This window comes from Corvus brachyrhynchos, unplaced genomic scaffold (assembly GCF_000691975.1).
Source record: "Corvus brachyrhynchos isolate BGI_N302 unplaced genomic scaffold, ASM69197v1 scaffold1, whole genome shotgun sequence".
In the NCBI taxonomy this organism is placed as follows: Eukaryota; Metazoa; Chordata; class Aves; order Passeriformes; family Corvidae; genus Corvus; species Corvus brachyrhynchos.
In genome coordinates, this window is record NW_008237222.1 from 11,380,569 (window position 1) to 11,402,165 (window position 21,597).

The 21,597-nt window shown below is 41.4% G+C and overlaps 1 protein-coding gene across 1 annotated transcript in view; it reads left to right on the top strand.

The window, feature by feature from the left end:
• The window catches only part of KIF26A (kinesin family member 26A), a 69,094-nt gene extending 62,298 nt beyond the window's left edge, over positions 1-6,796 (top strand). The window contains 5 exon segments of the mRNA XM_017729149.1: positions 1-10; positions 12-147; positions 3,581-3,771; positions 4,656-4,806; positions 5,319-6,796. The exon segment at positions 1-10 is cut by the window's left edge and continues 3,242 nt beyond it. Of these exon segments, the coding sequence (XP_017584638.1) occupies positions 1-10; positions 12-147; positions 3,581-3,771; positions 4,656-4,806; positions 5,319-5,494 (664 nt within the window). The 3' untranslated portion in view covers positions 5,495-6,796.
• Positions 6,797-21,597: the final 14,801 nt, after the last annotated feature.

Genomic DNA, 21,597 nt, shown 5'->3' on the forward strand with positions numbered 1-21,597 from the left:
GGGGAGTACGCAGTGGCTTGGAGACCATGACCCGGGACATGGAGGCCACCGGCAGCGCCTCCTCGGCACATGACTCCATGAGCGAGAGCGGGATGTCATCGCCGGGTCGGATGCGGAGCCTTAAATCTCCCAAGAAACGGTCAACAGGTAAGACATGAAGGGGCAGGTGGCCAGGTGTCTGCTCGTGCTCCACTGCATCCTGAGGGTGGAGGCAATATGTGGCATCTCTGACAGAGCAGAGAGGAGGCTTGGAGAGAACTCAAAGCAGGGAGGTGGACTGACTGCATGCGCTTGTGTGTGCATGTGTATTGCTGTGACAGCAGCTACTTGTCATTTATTTTACTTCAAAGCTGCAGGTGTGACACAGGTGCTGTGGTGGAGAGGGCAGGAGAGGTGTGGGGTGCCCCGGGGTGCTGGCAGCCACCTGCTGCCTCCTCCCCTGCAGGGAGGCTGCCGGCAAATAGGGGACATTCCTTCTTGCCTCAGCAGGTGGCCCAAATAGGAGGGTGTTATGGGTGGGTTGGGAAAAGTGAGGTGCTGGGTGAGTGCTGATGAGTTTTTGTGAGGAACAAGTGAGTAATCCTGGAAGACTGGTTGAGAGAAGGGCAGTGAGGAGAGGAGGAGCTCTGCTGCTAGGTGTCTGTGAGGGAATGCCAGAGACACCAGCTGGGACTGTGGTTTAGAAACAAAGGAATAGGCCTGGAGGTGAGAAGAGTGTTTGTGAATTAATGAGGATTGCTAAATGTGCATTAGTTTACCCAAAGGTAAGGCTTAGGGGCAGAGCAGTAGGGCGTGTGCGTAAGGTGCAGCGACTCCTAGGTTAATGCTACCAGCTAATCGCAAAATTATTGTATTGCACTGTAATAGTATTTATATTAAGAAATTTCAGGGTGTATGTGTGGATACTATAAGCAGTAGGAAACTGACTGGGAGAGCTGCTTGGAAGAGGCAACTCTTGCTCACTGTGTCTGACCATGTCAAGCAAAGGTGGGCGTATGGGAGCCAGATCCCCTTTTCTTCCCTCTGGTGCCTTTCCTTACTGCTGTCGCTGGTGGTGCTCGTGTAAGTGCAGCTGCAGCCAAGTGTATTTGTAGCCAGCTTCAAAATCTGGCTCATGTGATTGGTGTTAATTTCTCTGACCTAGGTTGAGGTCCTGGGTATTGTAAAGAATCCATGGCAACCGGTGCCATGTAGTTAGTGACCAGCAGCACCCTCCAACAACCTGGGCATGCTGACTGTTGGAAATATAGTAGGAGCTAGTATCAGCAATGCAGTCTGAACTTCTGGTTCAAAGTGGCAATTACTGCAATCCCTGTAGATACCCATGATGCTCAGTTCTGACAGTAGAACCAAATGAGTGAAGCTGATCTCATGGTGCTTTCTGGTCAAGGCAACTGAGTTGCTTCAGCAAGTGATAAATCATTTGAGAAACTTAGTGCAACATTTTCTGCACTTCTCTTTCCATAGCATATCAGCCTCTTAAACCTTTCCTACAAATCAATATTAACAGCTGTATAAGTTGCACACATATTGAGAAGGCATTACCCACTGATGGATTTGTATTTGTTTTTGCCCCAGGAAGTGCTTATAAGGTCTTTAAAAATGACAAACTATTTCTTTTTCCAGTTGTAATTGCTCTATATCAGTAAATTATGTATTACTTTTTTGGAGTGCTTTAGACTTTGAGAAAATAATGTGTTTTATTCATGAAATGTGGCTTACTAGGAAGTGTGTCAGATATTTCTTATGAGAAATGTTTGGTTCAGACCCATTATTGTTCTAAAATAATTGTAATGTTTGCACATTATTAGATATTCTTGGAGTAGCTTATGTTACACCAGACTGTGTTGGAGTCTCTTGATTTAAAGACAGATCCTACTCCTGTATATGTCACTGTAAACCTGTCCCCTTATCCTATAACTTCATTCTTGGAGAAATGACGTTGACCCTGGCTTGTACAGTGGAAGGAGATGAAGTTTGCTTGCTTATTGCATGTGTTTGACCTCTGTTTGGTGTCCTTCTCAGAGGAATCTCCTGTCACCAAAGCAGTTACAGGATCAGGGTTACAGTACGTAGCTTCATCTGACAGGACTATAGTGGTGTTTCAGGCTAGATGGATTGGGGTTGTGAGAATGGTGTTGTGGAAGTAGAAGCAAGTCTTCCCCTTTTGAAAACATTCCCTTTTTGTTCTTGTTACTTAGAAATGAGCAAGGATGCAATTAAGAATGAGGGATGTTTTTCCTAACAGTATGTAAAGCAGGTAACTGTTTGGGTATCAGTGGAGTTGTGTTGCTTTGGGGGTGGCTGCTGGGATTTTGTGTGCATTTCATGTTGGAGTTCATGACAGGGCTTAATTGACAGCCTTAACATGCGCTTACCTCTCCTGTAGAGGTCTCAGCCCAGAAGTTACTTTGGCAGCATTGTCCTTCAAGCAGAGCTGCCTTGTCTGTTTGATGTGCTCCCTTTTGTAAGAGCAGAAGAAACAAGACTCTTGCCTCTGAGTTCGTTTTTAATAAGAGGAGGCTATTAAGTACTAAATTTATTGTCACCAGTCACCTAAAGCCAGCTTATACTTACTGCTACTGTGTGTCATTTCAGCTTTTTTCTGGTGGCCTTCCTACCTCCTTTTTTTAGGGATTGGACTGCAGCCTTGTTAATGTTGCCTGACCAGCTCTATGGACATACTTGTCCTTGACACATGTACTGTAAAGGCCAGCCTTTAGAGAATGGAAAGAGACTTAATAATCACAAAAAAAAAAAAAAAAAGCTGGACACCAGAGTCCCAACTCTTGCAATCAAAAGTATCACCATTTTGGAAGGATATAACTCAGTCTCTGCTTCATGAAACTTGAACCCTAACAGATGCATTGTGGTGCAGTATGATTTTCTTGGTAAATCTGGGAGCATTTTATTGAAGGTTCCCAGAATTGGTGAGTTTTGTCATGTGCTGAGCTTCTGGGTGCTGGTGCAGAGGCATGATACATCTTAACATTACAGGTGCTCAAGTTGCAGATCGGTTGATGCCTTTTGAATGCCTCTCAATCCCACAAAGTCACTGAAAACTGCTGGTATTTAGCACCCTAAAATAGCAGTAGTAATTCTGGATGGAACTGTTTGAGCTTTGCAAAGAGGTAGTGCAGTGACAGGGATCTTAGATAGCCTTGCTTGGCTTTAACTGGGGGAGCTGCAAATTTCTAGATAAATAAGCCATTATCAGTATTAGTTTTAGATTATTCACTATCTCATTGCCTTTGCAAGGTAATGAATACCATTGTAGTCCACCAAAGAAAAATGAATCCAGAAAATTTTTTTGCAGGGAGAGAATAAAGAACTGATGTTCAGACATCTGCTTTGGGAGAGGAGCTGCTGTTGCTCCCATCTGTGAACGAAGTGAAACCTACTTTGTCAAGGCAGTAAACTCAATTAGCAGCCTGAGGGTATTTTACTAAAAGGAAAGATCAAGAAAAGCATTTCTTCCTAAGTATGCTGAGAACCTAGATCCTTCTTTAATTCACTGCAGTATGTTCTGCAGCGCGTTCGTCTCTTAGAGCCTGAGGAATGTTTGTTTTCTGTATTTTAGGTCTCCAGCGTCGTAGACTGATTCCTGCTCCATTGCCAGATGCTGCCTCCTTAGGAAGAAAACCCAGTGTCACTGGCCAGTGGGTTGATCTACCACCTTTGCCAGGCACTTTGAAAGAGCCATTTGAAATTAAAGTTTATGAGATTGATGATGTGGAACGATTACAGCGACACAGACAAGAGGAAACTGAGGTCAGCACATATTTTACAACTGTAGACAACTTAAATTACAATATACAGACAAAGTCCTTGCTTGAATGCCAGAGGGGTGTTCAGGAAATTGATTGCAATTAAAGTACTATAATTATTAATTTTGCAATTCATATGTTGGGGTACCCTTAACACAGAAAATGAAAATGATTACTGTCTAAAATTAATTGTGTCTAACATGACTGATGGTGTAAATGGACGTTACCAACTAATACATTATGAGAAGACTTCATAATCCTAGCCTGGCTGGTAAAACCTTACAGCCTCCCTCACTGATAGGGTCATTAACCGTTTATGTAAATGGCAGGATTTTATTAAATCAGGGATATACTGAGTTTAACTTACTTGTAATTGGAAAACACTTCAGCTAATTCTATTTTAGAGACCAGAATTTTATGTTCTACTGATGCCTTTTTCCCATTTCTTTTGTAATAGCCTTTCCAGGATGTTGAGAAGGTAGGAATGCATTTAAGAAAATAAGAATTAATATGTTTTAGTATTAACTGTAACTCTGATACTATAATTGGGCTGTGTTTATCATTTTCACTACTAGAAAAAAAAATTATCTACAAGCAGTAGTAATTTCAGAATGCAGAATGCATTAAGAGATGTTTGCTAATACAGAGAAGTGCAACAAATGCTCAAGTGATGTAGTTTGTGGTTCCTCTAGATGAGAATTCTTTAATGTAAACTTAAAATAAAAAGACCCCCAAAAACCCATAAAAACCCCACCAACCCCACAACCAGATAAAGCAACCCACCTGCTCACTCTTATGAGTAGTGAGCTGGGAGCAATTTGTGTCAGACTGTTATGGGCCAACTCACAGCAGGAAAATTCAAGGAATGGCCTTTCTGTGTCTTAAAAGGGTCTGATGTATTTCCATACCAAGCTGAAGATACTAGAGAGGCGCCAGCAACGAATCAGAGAAATAAAGGCAAAGCATGAATTTTTGAAGGAAGAGTTGGAAGAGACAAAGTGCAGGTTGATGATGGATCCAAATAAGTGGAAAGAAGACTGTAAGTATTTTGCAAAAACAGCATTATGATCAGCCTCTAACAGATTTTCGGCATGTCAGCAGTCCCACTGAAAAACTTAATCACTTGCTAAGATATTTTGCTGAATTGAGTCCTAAAATACTCTATGACTCAATCTGTGTTTCTGTAATACGTGATTTGAACAAAAAAACCATCCAAACCAACCAGAAGAGAACATCAAAATGGTGCAGAGACACACTGTGGTGCTTGTTAATATTAAATATATAATCTTTTATTATTCTTCTTTCCAAAGAAGGAAAAAATTGTCCATATCCATGTTATAGCTGGGAAACTGAGGCATGAGATGTGTTCACAGACTGCGCGCTGTGTGTAGCTGGAGCCTCAAGGCAGAGTTTTGCATCTGCTGAACAAAGGGAAAAAAAAGGCTTAGTTCAAGAGAAATTAAATTTTACTCTACCATAGTGGCTCCTTTGTGACAGAACAATGTTTTACGATGAGCTGTTTCTCTTACTCAGTACTTTTTTGTCTGACAGTTGAAGTGGATCCTGATCTTGACAAGGAGTCACAGGAGTACCTGGAGGCACTGGAACAAGTGACAGAAGAACTGGAGCAGTGTGTTAATCTGTGCAAGTCACATATCATGATAGTGACGTGTTTTGATATCGGAATAACTGATGTGCAAGATGGAGTGAGGGAAGTGGAGGTTTGAAGAGAGGTTTTTCAAGGGACTGAAGGAAGTGAAGCTGGGTCGTCTGACATGAAGAAGGGATAAAGTAGCTGGGAAGTGAAGGAGGAAGGGTGAAGACTAAAAAGCAACAATGAATGTTGTAAGAGAAAGAAACAGCTGAGGAATGGGAATGTTCATAAATCATTTGGTGCCTCAACGTGTGACCTGAGCTGTACAAAGATAAAAGTAGGATCAAGTATTGCTTCTACCAGAGGGAAGTGAAGAAATTTAGTACAAACCATGATGTTAATTAACGAACAAACAAACATGAAATGGAAGTGCCTTTAAAGTTCATTTGATTTTCATTTTTGTATTTGGTGCTAGAATTAAAGCCAGCAAACCTAAGCAGACTACAAAATGTATTCCTATGAAATATTTTATACTGTATAGTGTATTTATGACTAAATGTAAAAAACAAACAACATTGTAGCAAAAGCAATAAGTAAATTATGTTTTCATACCTGAACTTGCCTTCTTGTTTCATAGAAAAGCTGTTTTATGTAGCAGAATTAAAATTGTATTATAATTGTTTTCTTGGTTAGGGTTCAAGATATTTTTATGAACGTTTATCTATTGAAAAGGAGTATTATGGCATTTTGAGATGATTGTTTTATCTTCAGGTTTTGTATTATTACTTTTTCAGATCAAAATAAATGTTTGTTTTCCATTTTATATATACATATATAGATCTATATTAACTGCTTACCTACTTCCTTGGTTACTAACCTCTCTTTTCACAGACCTGGTCTTTTTTGGAGTCGTAAACTTAATGTAAGGAAGTCTACAAAGGGCACTGTGGTTTGTTTTGATTTTCTTTTTTCCTCTCTGACTGCAGGAATTGAGAATTATGTTTATTACCAAAACCATAAAACAAGCAAAAAAAAAAAAAGGAGCAAAAACTTTTTGTAAATGTTAAGTTAGGTCCATATTTTTATATAGTTTTGACTATAAATATAGCATTTGCATTTTGAACTTTTAAGACAAATAGTATATCTTTTTACAGTTTTTCTAAGGAAGGCAAACCCTCAGGATCAAGTTTATACATGCTGCATGAGATTTGTGCTTTTTTGAAGGAGGCCACTTAAGTGTGGAAACTATTGATAAATTGTTGCCAAACAAATACTTTTGAAAAGGTTTAATAGTGTATGTAATACCACCTTTCATAACGAATCATATTTTCTAATCATCTTCCTTTTTATGGTTTTTTCAAATCCTTTGTATAAATATGTATTATAACAGCTTGCTTCAGCTTTTATCTGTGAATAAAAGATACATCTATTGTTACGAGTGCTTTTTGCCGTGTATGTGATTTTAATGTTCAGAAGAGGGAGGATGGCCTGTGGCACACTGTGTTAAATGTCACATTGCATTGTCTCTTTTCCCAAGAGGTGTATAACTGGGAACAGAGTTCTGACATCAGTCAGCATAAACCAATCAGGAGAGACAAAACACCAAAGGGTGAAATAAATGGCAATGATAATACTTACATTCTCTTAGCACTTACAGAAGAAAGACCTGTGGCTCACATACTTGTTTTCCCTGTTGAGAAAAAGCAATTAAAAATGGGTCTGAAACCACAAGGAAACTAGGAAGTGGAATCAAGCCCTGGGCCGTGTAGGTCCATCATGGCAAACAGCTGCATTCGTTTCTCTGTGGCATTGCAGTGTTTGCTCCCTGACTGGACAGCAGCTGTGCCTGGTCCTCAGCTCCAGGTGCTGGCTGGAGCCTCCCCAGCCAGGGTTAGTGTAGCTTGTGCTTCTAGTGACACCATCTCCAGTGTTTTCCAGCCATTTGGCCACAAGGCCTATAATGAGTGAAGTTTTCCCCTCCCTCTTTTTCTTAGGTAGCCCTACCAGCATGGCATCCACACACTGAGTTTTCTTTACCCTCACAAGAGCCCTGTGAGGTGGGGTAAATTCCTTCTGCCTCATTCCACAGCTGGAGAAGTGGGAGAGTCAGAGCAAGGGTTTGGTGCTTAAACAACTTTTTGACTTTGCATAGGTTACAAAGAGTGCCTTTCTCTATCGCTCTGATTTATCCCTGGAAAAGGGTGCACTGTGTTTGTTTACTGACACTTGGCACTGTGTTGGGTTGTATGCAAGGGAATATGGCATCTTGAATTTCTAGAGGATCCCCTTGCTGATACCCTTGAATAGCAGCTATATTTACTAACTTGTAAATTCCAGCTAAATTTACTTTCTGTGTGCAGAAAGTCACAGTTCTTCCAAAGACAGAATCAAAACCATGTTGTGATTTGATACATCGTGGGTTTTTTCAGAGCAAAGATTAGATAAATAAATAAAATCAAAATAAAAAAGAAGCAGCATGCTGAGGAACAAGTATTTATTAGCAAAAGCAAAAACCTCCAGAAACATGATGGCCAAAAGAGAATGTATTCATGAGGAGCTCTGCAATTAGTGTTGGGTTTTGCACTGGTGCCATTGCACTGTCCTCTGGAGATGCCCATCTTAATGGTGCTGCAGCAGGATGAGTTGACCTGTGGTATGTCTGAGCCCTGGAACACACTCTTTTTTAAGGTAGCCTCTTAATGCCATCCTGAATGGACCCAAGGGATTTTGTTTCTTTTATTTATTTGCCAGCCACCTCATCCTCTCCTCAGAGATCTTCATTGTTTCTCCCGCACTCTGGCAATATTATCATCCTCTGAAATAAAAATCAAGCTGCTAATCATCCATCCCAGTTTTCATAAGCCTGATAATTTGTTTAAATATTTTCCTATATAGCATTTGCTGATCAGACTTGCATCCTTTGATGTTTTCTCCTTCATTTCTAACTGTGGTTATGTTTGCCACAAAGAAGCAAATGAGACATTTCAGGGCTGCTGAGTTCCATGTCAACATGGCAATAATATGCATATTAAATGCATTTAGCCTCTGGCTTCGTGGCACAAAGCAAGCCTGAGATGCAAAATAAGGTGAAGCACTGATGGATGAAATACAGAGTTTTCCTTATGCCAATATTGTTCTTTATTGGTTGTTGTGGGTATTAAATTATCTTTCATATCTCAAGAGCTGAGGTAATCTTTTAGTTTACTGTTTTAGCTGTTGCAGTTCTGTCCAGCTAAATATACTTATTATTTGAGTCTATTTTACAAAGACTTAATTATATCGGATTACAGATAATTTCAAAATTAAGCTAGATGCTTTATTTCATTCCTCATCTATTTTAATTTAATGATTTAAAATAGCCATAAAATTGCACACTTAAAGATCATGTTGAGCTTGTTATGATATCAAATAAAACTTTAGAAAGCCACTGGCTTTGGAGAACTGCCTGAATAACTTCTGGCAGGGATTTTCCAGTTCACACTGGAATTCTTTCTCCCTTGTGTGCAGTTCTTCCCATGAAATCCCTCACCTTCTCTTTGCTGGGGCAACCTTTTTCAGGTCCCTTGATGGCCCAGTTTACCAAGCAGCTCATATCATGCCTATTTCCCAACAACAGGAAAAGTAATGTATTGACAGCTGCTGGGTTTTTTGGAACCAGTGTAATGGTGATTCAAAGCTTAAAGATTAAATTTCAGGGACACAACTTGCCTGTTCCTCAAACCTCACATCTCACTAGGTTTCACAAGGAGGCCAGAGGTGAGCTTGCCTGTGTGTGAAGGACAAGGACGGGAGAGGTCCCCACATGGGCCTTTTTGAGGAGGAGATGAAGTGTGGACTGGAACAGACATCAAGTGAGAAAGCAGAGCTCTCATCTGGTGACCGGGGATGCGAGAATGTGAGGAGGAACTTGTGTTCTGGACAAAGCCTCCAAGCTTACTTTTGCCTTTTCCCATTCAATGGTCATGGTTCAATACATAAAGCTACTCCTGGGATTTCAGCTGGGAGCGTTGCTGCGTTGCCACAAGTGTTTGGAGTTGCAGTTAGTACAAACATAGATTCCCTATAGAGAAATAAGATGCTCTGTAGATAAAAACTTGTTTAATGTATGTGTAAACCCTTTTGCCACGTAGTGCTTCTGGTCTAACCAGTTCCAGCTAAGGCAGTTCTAGGACACTGTAACTGCAGTATTGAAACATCAGTTCTGAAAGAGAATGCAGTAGAAATATAAGATTATGAGTTCTTTTCTCAGCATGCAGAAAATGTTTCATTCATTTCTATTTCAAGGTACCCCTGTATTCTCTTTCTAGTTATAAACCCATGTTTTCCAGTCACTTGCATTTTATTTTTAAATATCTGTGGAACATAACTCCACAGGCAGCTGTTCTATAGTGTAGCTATAGGCAGGGTTTAAGACAAAAATGTTAGCTATAAGATGACCTCTGTATCAGATGTCCAAGCTGGCAGAAGTGGACATAAATAAAAAATGCTGCCATATTTGGGACCCAGCTCACTACAGCACTTAGGCACCTGTTCAAGCAAGCAAGTAAATCTGGTTTGTATCCAGCAAAACACTCCAATTTTGGCTTATATCCCATTGACTTGGATTTCTTTTGCTCCAGGGCTTCAGATGATGTAAATTCCTTTTGCAGTGGTTCAACAGAGCTACCCTGACTTTCACCAGATGAAAATCCTGCTAAAAACATTTTATTTATCAGTGGTATTTAGGAAAAAGGGAAGAATAGTTCTGTTGATGTGCAATGGTACCACAAGTGCAAATTAGAAAGCAAAAACTGCCTTCCAGGCTGCTCCTGTATGTAGCATCTCATGGCTTTCTGCAGAATTTGACTTGCAGAAATATGCTTGTGGAATACAGAGAATAAGACATAACCCTTGACAGAGTAAATGCTCAGAGATTTATTATCAGACCCGAGGGGAGCTGCTGGATGACAGGGTGTGTTTGGCATGATGGTGACCTTAGAGCAGCTTACAGGGAAGCCAATGGCTTCACTCGTTGTTTCCCTTCACAAGAGCCTCCCCGCAAGCAGAGGCTGGGTGGGACAGCTGGAGCATGGAGCCAAGAGGAGGGGAGTATTTCAGAGCAACCCATGCAGCGACTCCAGGTGATGCACTTCAGCAGCCTGTTTTTAACCTTGTTTATATGTCTTTTGCTTCTGAGTGTTGCATTCAGCTTGAGACAAGTCATTCCTGGTTTTGGAGTATTCCTGTCACACCCATATGAGAGAGAAGGGCAGGTGTCTCTTGGCTGCACCTCACTGGAAGATGGAGAGTAAATAGATGCTCTTACAGCAGGCACAAATAGCATTCTGCCATCTCTCTACTGCATCAATACTTACTCAGTAGCATAATTCACTTGCTGCACTTCTATATTAATATTCTCTATTGAGACTAGGACCTTTCAAATCTTGATGGTAACGAGGTCTCTCTGAGACAGCTTTTGTTTGTTTGCTTTGGTTTCCAAGTGGACAGAGCAGGCCCTGGCATGAACCAGTACAACTTCATTCTGCCAAGGTTTTGCTTCATTTATTTCTTTAATGTAAACATTTCTTCGGGAGTTTCCTATCAGGTCTGGAAAAGGAAGGTAGCAGCTCCTTTCCTGCTTGGGCTCCCTGGGACAGCTAAAAGAGCTTGTCCTGACTTTTGAAAGACTTGGTTTTGCAGTTCTGCTGTTGACTTCAGTAGGAAAAGAACCAGGTCACTATTAACTCCTGGCATCTCTGGTACTAAAGCAATATTAAATGACCAGAAGGAACAAAGCCTTCAGTCCCAGGGTAGGGAAAAAGCAGGTCCCACCTCCTTGTTACCTGGCTCTCCTACCCGAGGTCAGCGGATTGCTTCAGACTCTGCCCTTCAGAGTGTCAGTGATCTAATCAGACCGTGGAGCTCCTGCCACGGCTCACGTGACTCTATTTAAAGCACATCTTAATTGATCTGACCTTGTATAGGAAATACCTTTGAGTCCTCCTGTGCTGCTCTCTGGGAGGCAGGCGCAGTGCTTCAGGGCACAGGCAGTAGAGAAATAAGCAGACATTTTAGAGTTTGGCCTTTGACTGGAAAAACTGACTTTTAAATACTGTCTCACCGAGACCTTTCCCGTTGCCTGCAACCGTGACCCTCCATTTGTCAGCACCTGGCACAGATACACTTACAAATGCTGCTTGTTTTGAAGGGTGCCACTCATTTTGTTGTACATTACCATTTAAATGAGTTACATTGGTACCTAAAGGCTTTGGTCTCATAGGGCTAAGTGCTGTACAAACACAATTTTTTAGCCTAAATAGACAGGGTATGAGAGGGAAGGACAAAGTGGACTACTGTGTTTGCCTTCAAATTGAGCACACAGAAGTTCTTAAAAATATGTCTCTCACAATGTCCTTTGCTGAATACAGAACAAAACATTCAGCTGTGGCAGCTGAAACCCTGCAGACAGGCTCCAATGGGATGCCATTTTCAAACTGCTCAGTTTTCAAAGTGAAGATAATGTTATTTACTTATGCAACAGGAAATGAGGGAGAGCTTTGATTTGGCTTTTGGGGAGAGAAACAGAAGGAGGAAAATGTAATAATGTATACAAATACATCCATAATGGAAGAAAATGCCACTGCATGGATTGTACACTTCTTTGCAAAGCTGTGCATTCTGGGCAAGCACAAAGGAGTGGAGAAGATTGAGGGCAGCTGTGTGTTGCTCCTCTCTTTATTTCCTTGGTCACATTTCTGCTAAGCCTTGTACCAACCAAATAATTTGCAACCCCCCTATGTATAGCTTTGGTGTAGAAATTTTCTAAAACATTTTGCAAACACAGAGTTTCCCTGTATTCTCCTTTTCCCAGTTTTTAAGTATTCGGTGGGGCATCATCTATTATTCTTCCTGTTGCCTCTTTGGATGCCTCCCTTGGTCTCTGATTTGCTCCTTGGTATCTAAAGTATCTCTCCCTTTTCTTTCTGCTCTTCTTTGCTAATGATTCAGTTGTAAATGCAGTTTACCATTAAATGTTGTGCAGTGGTATTGAAGTTACTTGATGGGATTTTCCTTGATAGACAGGTGACCCAACACAAACCAAGCTCTAAAATAGCATCAAAACATTAAACTTCAATGACATGTCTCACTTATTTTTCCTTTAAAAGCAGAACTAGGAAAGCTATCTGTAAGGAAGGTCTTCCAATATACTGACAACACACTCACTGGTTTACCATAGCAACTAAAGATCCCTTTTCAGGTGTGTAAATTGTAAACACAGGATTGAAAATTTTCATGAAGTTTACCCTTCCACGGTATGGATGTGCTGTTTGAATCACTGATGTTATAAAATCCTTTAATGTAGTAGATAGGTCTGAATATGTTGGGAATATGGCCAGGAATCTCTGTATGCACGAGGCATACAGCTGTACAGTCCTTGTCCTCCAAGGCCTCTCCCAATCAGCAGTGTTAATAATCAGGCTGGAAGGGAGCACAGCAGTCTGACAGCAGCATATACAAGCTAACTGGGAACCTTTGGAAACGCCAGTGTCCTGCTTCCCCCTCCCTGGCAAAAGCCTCTCTCTGCCCCTTGCATGGATGCAGCTGGTTAATAGTTTTCCAGCTGATGATAACAGAGGTGCAGGGCTGCTGGCAGCACTCGAGGACCTGTGCAAGGTGTTGCATGCATTTCAAGTGGCTGCCACCGTGTTGCTGCTTATACAGAGCCCCCGATGCTTTGCAGGGGGTGATTTAGCTGCAGCCTACCTCAGCAACACGCTGCAGTAGTTCTGCTGTTTTTATATAGATTTAAAATGTGGCAGTACTTCAGCAAAGCCAGCGTGGCTCTGTATTTACAAAGGTGTTGCATCAGCCTTGCCTTTGTTGTGCTATCATCTTATCAGAATGAATGAGTGATGAGTTTTGCCAGCCTGCAGGGCACTGGTATGAACTCTTCTAAGGAACCTGCTGCTGCTTTTCCTTTCTGAAGTGCACCCACGTAGGCTGGGGAGGGTCAGTGCATGAAGGAGCAGCTCCACTGGTTGACAGAAATACCTGTGGCAACCAGACTGTAACTCAAGTTCTCCTGCTAGTTCCCAGTCTTTGAGAAGGTCTACTTTAGCAATTTCACAGATGTCAGTGCCAGCATGGCAGGACCCTGTAGCCCACCTGAAACCTGCCAGTTTTTGTCACTACTGCACTGCATTTGCCGTTTTATAGGTTTTTAGACCGTTTAATGTCAAGATGGGAGTTTTGTTAACATTTACATGCATCAGATGATGAGCACTCCCATTGCCCAGGGGGATGTGAGACTGATGAAGAAATAACAGATTTCCCTGTGCATTGGAAAAAGGAGTGAAAAGGCTGTAGTCTTTATTTGCACGAAGAGAGGGGAGTGGTGACCATGTGGAAGGACTCAGCTTTGTACTGCAGCCAGCTAAAGTGACAACTTGACAGCCCTGGCAATGTGCTGGTGACTCACCACACCTATCAATCCAACAAGAGCTGGAGATTTGCTCTGTATAAAAAGAAACGGCTCTTTTTAATTGCTTTATGTTGATTTTTGCCTCCTCTAAGATGCATGATGAACCAGGGATGGTGGAAAGATGTTTCATACCTTGGCAAACAGGTTTTTTTCCCCCCCATTTTGTCCAAACCTGAACTTGTCCAGCAGCCTTTGAATAGAAACAGAGTTTGCTTTTTATATTGGGTGTTTCAGACATGTTCTGACTGCATCATAAAATGACAGCAGGAAAACTCCAGAACACTACAGCAGAAGGGAACCTGCAGCTATTAGTAACTCTCCCTGAGGTAATTGTTCTGCACTAGACCACCACCGTTCCCACATACACCAGTAATATTAATATTATACTTGATATTAATATCAAAGCAAGAGAGCTTTGTCCCATGGTTTGCACTTCAGGCTGTGCATGGTATCTGGCAGGAGGAGCAGAGTAGCACAGTTTCTTATGGACTTGCAAACCCCCTCTCACTGTAGTGGATCTCCTGACACGCTCCCAGTGATAGTCCCAGCAGACAAAAGGCGCTGTGTGCCTCGGCTAGTGCAGAGCAAATTGTGTGCTGGCTGCCTGGCCAATTGCTGCCACAGGGACAGTGAGATGCCTGACTTGCATCCGCCCTCCCCTTGGTGGAGGAGTTAATTTCCTCCTCTTTCTCACTGCCAGTTTTCATGAGACCCTGTGGGAATGTAATTATCACTGAGATTTCTGTCCTTGGTCAGATTTGTTTGATGTTGGCCAACCCTTCTCCCAGTTACTGGGGAAAGGGGGAAAGTGGTGAGATGTACAGCGCTATTGAATAAAATGGCTCAGCAGTTAGATGCATTCCTGTGTGCAGTATGTATCTAAATAATTTGCTTGCAGAACTGAGCATAGTATTAGAACACAAAAAATACACAATGAAGCTACACAGTCCTGAGTGATTCAGTGACTTCTTGTCCTAAACCTGAGGTCATCTGCCTATAATGAGATCTGCACATAATGAGATACATCTGAAATAGGGTTTTGCTTCTCTCAGTAAATAACACCTTTCTCTGCTTTTCTCCCAGGAATGAATTGTAAGTAGCTGAGAAGAGAGAATATTGTTGCAGCCAGTCGATCTGTGCTCAGTGGGGTTAGAAAAGCTGAAAATAGCTCTGTCCTGGCATTTGCTTACGAGGATTTCTGACAGCTCCAGATTCTGATTACAGATTACTCTGGCACAGATTTACCTGAGAGTACACTCAGGTAAGTGCAGTTTGTTTGAACTTACATCAGTATGGATGAAAAGAGGATTTGGTCCTCAGTCCTTCATTCAGGAAATCACCTGTGTTTTACAAAGGATGCTCACACACTGGCTTAGCTCCCTGCCATGCTTCAGGAGGCACTTCTCTAATTTACGGGCTCCGTGCACATTATTGAATGGTACCGAATTAACTGGAGGTGAAAACAATTCTAGCACATTTCTTCAGCTGCTGGCAATACATGTAACTCCATTGTCTTTAATAACAAGTGCTAATTTTACACCTGTTAAGGACTTGATAAAGAGCAGCTTGGCAGTGCTGTGCCTTCTGGGGTAGATAATGAGCCATTTTGTATCTCTGAGTCCTGGCTTTCTCACTTGCTTGTGCTGGCTGGAGTGCTAGGAGGGTGAGATGTGGATTTTATTTGCTGCCAAGGTTCTTATGTTATTCTTCTGCCTCTCCGTTGCTGCTTGTAGCCATATGGGTGACTCTTCTGGGAATGTACAGGCACTGTATTTTGACTTAAAACCCTGTGTGAATGGTTTTCTTGACCTGTGTGATAAGTCTTTATGTGAGGAGAACATTTGAAAATAGTCTTGACTTGCACATACCTTTGTCTCAAAAAGTGAAGGCAGCTTTGGAGGAGTTCTAGTGAGAATTTTTTGAAGTCAGTAATTGTATGGGCCATCTGCTGTGAGGGGGAGAGCTGAAAAATGGTAGGTATTGTCTTAAGTGTGCGTAATCCAATTTTTTTGGTGAATGCAGCCTTTAATCACCACTCTTGCAATGTGAGGCATCTGCTTCTGAATTTAAGTAGCTGAGACTAATCAGACTAATTCAAGTCTTTCTGCAATAAGCCTAATTGATCAACCTAATATCTTTGCAAAAAAAAAAAAAATTGTTTATTTATGTTACTCTTTGCAATAACGAAGATGAATCTTTTAATCACTTTGCAGGGTAGTCTTGAAAGTTGATATAGAAATTTGTTTACAAAATACACCTGTTCTTATTTGTTGTGACTTCAAAGCCTGCACTGTGCTTAAAGGGAGAGGAAAGTGCTGATGTGTGTACTTCCTGCGGGAGTCCTCTTATTCTCATCATAGTGCAAAAAGTTATGTTAGTTTGAAATACAACTTAGCCTGAAGTGGGTGTGAAGTATTCCAATGGAAATTGCTAATTTGAACGGAAGTGTTTAGTTTGAGCAGCAGTTTTCAGTTAAGCCTCTTCTCATGTTTGTATGCCATATCAAAATACTTTTGAGAGCTGAGCACCCTGCTGTGAAATCATTTGTATATGTATTTACGTGCACAGTACATGCATTCAGAATGTTTTGCAAATATTAAAGCAACCTGTTATTAGAAGAGTGCTAAACTGAGGAAAAGCAAAGGCACATGAGTTAGTGAAGCAAGTATGTCTTGGCTTTCTGTTCCTCGCTCTGGCTGTTGGAAGATACACCACATCCCTCAGCTTCCAGTCTAATATTGCCTGGACCTGCCCAAAAGGTTTTGAATCAAATGCAGAAATGTTATTTACTGGACAAAAATGTGCTCCTAAGAAAAGGGTGCTTATCAGCGTAACACTAACAAATCTGAATTCTGCTCAACTTGCCTCAGCTAGGAATTCACTGGTATTTTTACAATTGGATATTGTCACATTCCTGGAGGAAGTTGATGCAGATGAAATGATTAATCTTGTTATATGCATAGACACACATTCAGGCAGAAAACTGTGGTAGCAACAACACTGCATTGCTCTGCTTTGTGATCTTGTTAAAATAAGGTGTTTTATTTGCTGGTGTTGAAAGCTGGGACAGACCCCCTCCTTATAGCTTCAGATAAATCCTGACATTTCACACAGACCTCAACCCTGGGCAGATTATTAACCCTTGAGTGAAGTCTAATGTATAGTGAAAGTTATTCATATACCTAAGTCTTTATCTTAATTATTACTTGCCTACTGTATTAGGGAATGGCTTAATGTGCCAAGGGCAAAAAGCCCTCTGCATTTCAATTCAGCAAGTGCCCATGGCACCAGAACTTTTTTTAAAGGTGGAGAGAATAGCTCTCCTCCCACTGTTCTTATGATGGTAACATAAGAAGAGAGGAAACCATAGTATTGAACATAGTAATGAAATAATGCCTATTGGTTTGTAAGGGTGTAGTGAAAAGTAATCAAGGAAAATGGCAAGAGTAAGCCAGTGAGAGTTAACTTTAAAAAATCTGGTATTATATGAGGTCAGAAACATATAAAAACTTTCAACTCACTTTATTTCACTTAGTTAATATTTTGTAGAGTGTTCACATGTGTGGTGCTGATCTGAACTAAGATCTCATCCATGTAAGCCTTTTACCAGGTAAATAAACCAACATCCTCCAAAGAATATTTAAGCATAGATAATCATCTTGCCTTAATATGTCATGAACATTTGTTACAAGTGTTCTCATCCTTTCCCCTCCTATCTTTTACTAAAACAGCCTAATAACATTTGGAGGATGTATCTGGAATGTTTCTTAACTCCCAGAAGTTGTAGCATAAACATTTTTACTAAATAATGTTACTTGAACACTGTTTTTGACTTATTCTTTTCTTTGATGTAGCCAGGATGCACATTGCTATCACTGCAGTGGTGGAATGGGATACCTGGGTCTCACAGGTGTTGTCACAGCCCAGGATATATTTCATCACTTTGAAAAATTAAGTCCTGGGACAGTCTTGGTCCTAGTCATGGTCCTTTCATGTGGTTTGCTATTCTGTTGGTGGTGGTATTGGAAGTCTATTACACTGTAATGCTGGAAGGAATTTTTACTCTCAAGTGTCTCATCTATTAGTAAGTAGTGATCCAGTTCTGTTTAACATCTTATCAATGTTCGGGATGAGGGGATTGAGGGAACCCTCAGTCAGCTTGTTGATGACACCAAGTTGGGTGGGAGTGTTGATCTGCTGTGGGGTAGGGAGGCTCTACAAAGGGTTCTGGACAAGCTAGATCAATGGGCCCAAGGCCAGATGTATGAGGCTCAACAAGGTGAGGTGGCAAGCGCTGCCTTTGGGTCACAGCAATCCTCTGCAGTGCTACAGGCTGGGGACAGAGTGGCTGGAAAATGGCACAACAGCAAAGGGCCTGGGGCTGCTGGTTGACATGAGCCAGCCGTGTGTGCAAGTGGCCAAAAAGGCCAGTGGCATCCTGGCCTGTATCAGGAATAGTGTGGCCTCAGGACCAGGACAGTGATTGTCCCCCTGTACTCAGCACTGGTGAGGCCACACCCTGAGTGCTGTGTCCAGTTCTGGGCCCCTTATTTCAAGGAAGACATAGAGGTGCTGGAGCAAGTCCAGAGAAGGGCAATGGAGCTGGGGAAGGGTCTGGAGTACCATTGTTATGAGGAGTAGCTGAGGGAGCTGGGTGTGATTAACCTGGAGAAAAAGAGGCTCAGGGGGAACCTTATTGCCCTCTACAACTGCCTGAGAGTGTAGCAAGGTGGGTGTTGGCCTCTTCTCCCAGCTAACAAGCAATATAATGAGAGGAAACTGCTACAAATTAAGCCAGGGAATGTTTAGATTGGATATTAGGAAAAAATTTCTTCACAGAAAGGGTTGTCAAGCATTGGAACAGGCTGCTGAGGGAAATGGTGGAGTAACTGCCCCTGGAGGTATTTAGAAGATATATGGATGTCATGCTTAAGCAAGCTTGGCAGTGCTGGATTAATGGTTGGACTGAATGATCTTAAAAGTCTCGGCAGAGCTCCGGCCATGCGGCTGGAGAAATAAACATCTCTGAAACAGCTAGCAAGAATCTGTCTATCCATATATATTTCCTTTCCACGGGACTCCTGGTTTGATATATGCGTGTTGCAGGATCCCCACTGCAACAATTAACCTGGAGAAAAAGAGGCTCAGGGGGAACCTTATTGCCCTCTACAACTGCCTGAGAGTGTAGCAAGGTGGGTGTTGGCCTCTTCTCCCAGCTAACAAGCAATATAATGAGAGGAAACTGCTACAAATTAAGCCAGGGAATGTTTAGATTGGATATTAGGAAAAAATTTCTTCACAGAAAGGGTTGTCAAGCATTGGAACAGGCTGCTGAGGGAAATGGTGGAGTAACTGCCCCTGGAGGTATTTAGAAGATATATGGATGTCATGCTTAAGCAAGCTTGGCAGTGCTGGGTTAATGGTTGGACTGAATGATCTTAAAAGTCTTTTCCAACCTAAATGATTCTATGATCTAGAGAAATTTGTTAAATGAAATGTCTGTTGCTTTGTTATCAGAGGCTGCTTGGGCACTGGGCTGGAGTTGGAACCAATGATACTGATGGGTCCCTTCCAACTCAGTATATTCTATGATTCTAGGGTCTGTTTTAGGCAGGGGACTCCTTATGAGCTGAGAGGCTCAGAGGGGCTTTTCTGAAAAACACAGGGCCTGGGCAGTCAGTGAATTTTTCTTTCTTTTGCATGTACAGTGGCAGAAAGGTAAGGAAACTGTTGTGAAAGTGAAGGAAACAGAAGGGGAATTTGGAGAGATAAAGTGAGAAAGATGAGCTAGACAGGACTGTACCAAAGGTGTTTCTGTCAAGTAGTGGGGTTGCATGGATAGCAACTAATGGGAGCACTATCTGTCTTGCTATTTGGTTGCAGCCTCTATCATGTTATAATTTTTTTTTTTTTTACTGGAGTATGGCTATGAACAGGATTTTTTAATAACATGGGAAGACCCTTCCCACCCTCAGTGTGATGTTACCATCCTTTCTGAAGAGGACATCATTTTGCTCTCCTCATCTCAGCAGTCTGCAAGAGCAGGAGGTAAGAAGGTATTTTCATTCTGAATAAATGATGACGTGTTTTGAAAGTCACCTCTGACTAAATTTACCATTTCCTATCTTCTGGTGTGCAGCCACTTGCTGCAAAGAAAGGGCATTTGAGAGACAGAAAGTATGAGACTTCCTAGCAAGAACATGCAATATAGTCCTCATTCTACTTTAATCCTTGTTTAATAATCTTTCAAGGCCCAGTTCTTATCTCTGACCCAGAGCTGCCAAGATTGGAATAATGCTGGTGTTTTGAGAATAGAAGCAACTTTATACTTATAATTCTCCTCCTGTAGGGGTTTTTGCCATCTTCCTTAAACTGACTTAAGGTTGCTATGTGTCTCTAGAAGAAGTGAGCTTCAATTTAAAATGAAATTAAGTTTTGATTTTGGTAAAATAAGTAGGCTTGTATGGTTGATTCAGCCTTATTCACCTGCAAATACAAGAAGTGATGTAACTTTACAGGAAAGATGATATATTTACTCTGTATCCTGTGTCATGGAGGGATGTGATTAATTTAAGAGTCTTTCTCTCCCTGCTCCACACTCCAGGTTCAGGTCTACCTGAATCATGCCTAACAGATTTGAAAGTAGCATTTCAAGCCCTGCTCTACTAAATTCCGTTTTTAGGAAGCTCTAATCTGAGCATTGCTTCATAAATGTGTTACTGTCTGTAAGAGTTCATGAGGTTCTTCTTGCATATACTTTTGCTCATGGATCATAAATTTAAACCCTGGGATTTAGTTAGGGTATTGCAAACAAAACCTGCATACCTGCATGTTGGTTTAAAAGAGGCTGCATAATCCATTCACTTTTGTCCATGTCTTGCAATTTTCCTTGCTGGTTAAATCCATGCTACAAGTTCAAGTCTACAAAGGCTAGAGTAGTTCATGTGTGCTTAAAGCCAAGATTGCTTCTTTCACATTCTACCCAGGTTAATCCATTCCAGCCAAATTTGTTAGCTGAGGCATTTGGAATCCATCCCTTATACAGCATCATTTGATTCTGCAAATGTCTTTGTAGGGATTCTGACAGATGAGTATCTGGCTAAAGGATAAAGGGAAATCAAGATGTCCTTAAGACAGTTTTAGGTATTCCTTATGTTGGAATAGTTCTGGTGTTGAAAAGCTTTGAGAGCATTAAACCAAATGAAGAACTGGGATGTGAGGACACATAATTATGGTTGTTTTTCTGGTTTGTGGTTTTTTTTTGAACACAGGAACTTCTTTAGATTTCCCTTTATGGGAGAAATGTAGATACTTGGGCTGTATCCTTATTGAAGGTAAAGCAGTGTGGTTTTACTGAAGTTAGACTGATACTGCCTCTGTATGAGCTGTCTTTTAGCTTGAAGTCTTTTTCATTATCTTCCAGGGCAAAACAGGTGTACTTTCTTCTAAAAGAGATTTTGTTCTCTGTGGAGCTTCAGTGCTGAGCAAAGAGAAGTATTTCAATTTAAGTAACTCTAATTTATATTGAGGATAATACACTTAATTCTGTAACCCCTTCCATCTCTCGGAAGGATCTTAATACATCCTTGAGTTTTGGGACACTGTTTCATCTGGGTGTAGTAGATGGATGTAGATGTCATGGGGTCTTTAATTTTCACTCTTTAGATTCATTCCCCTTCTTTCTGATTAATTTCTCTATGGGGTGTCTGCCTTTTACATCACAGCAAATGGAGTGCCGGGGAGAGGGAGATGTAATATTTTATCAGCAGCCTCTG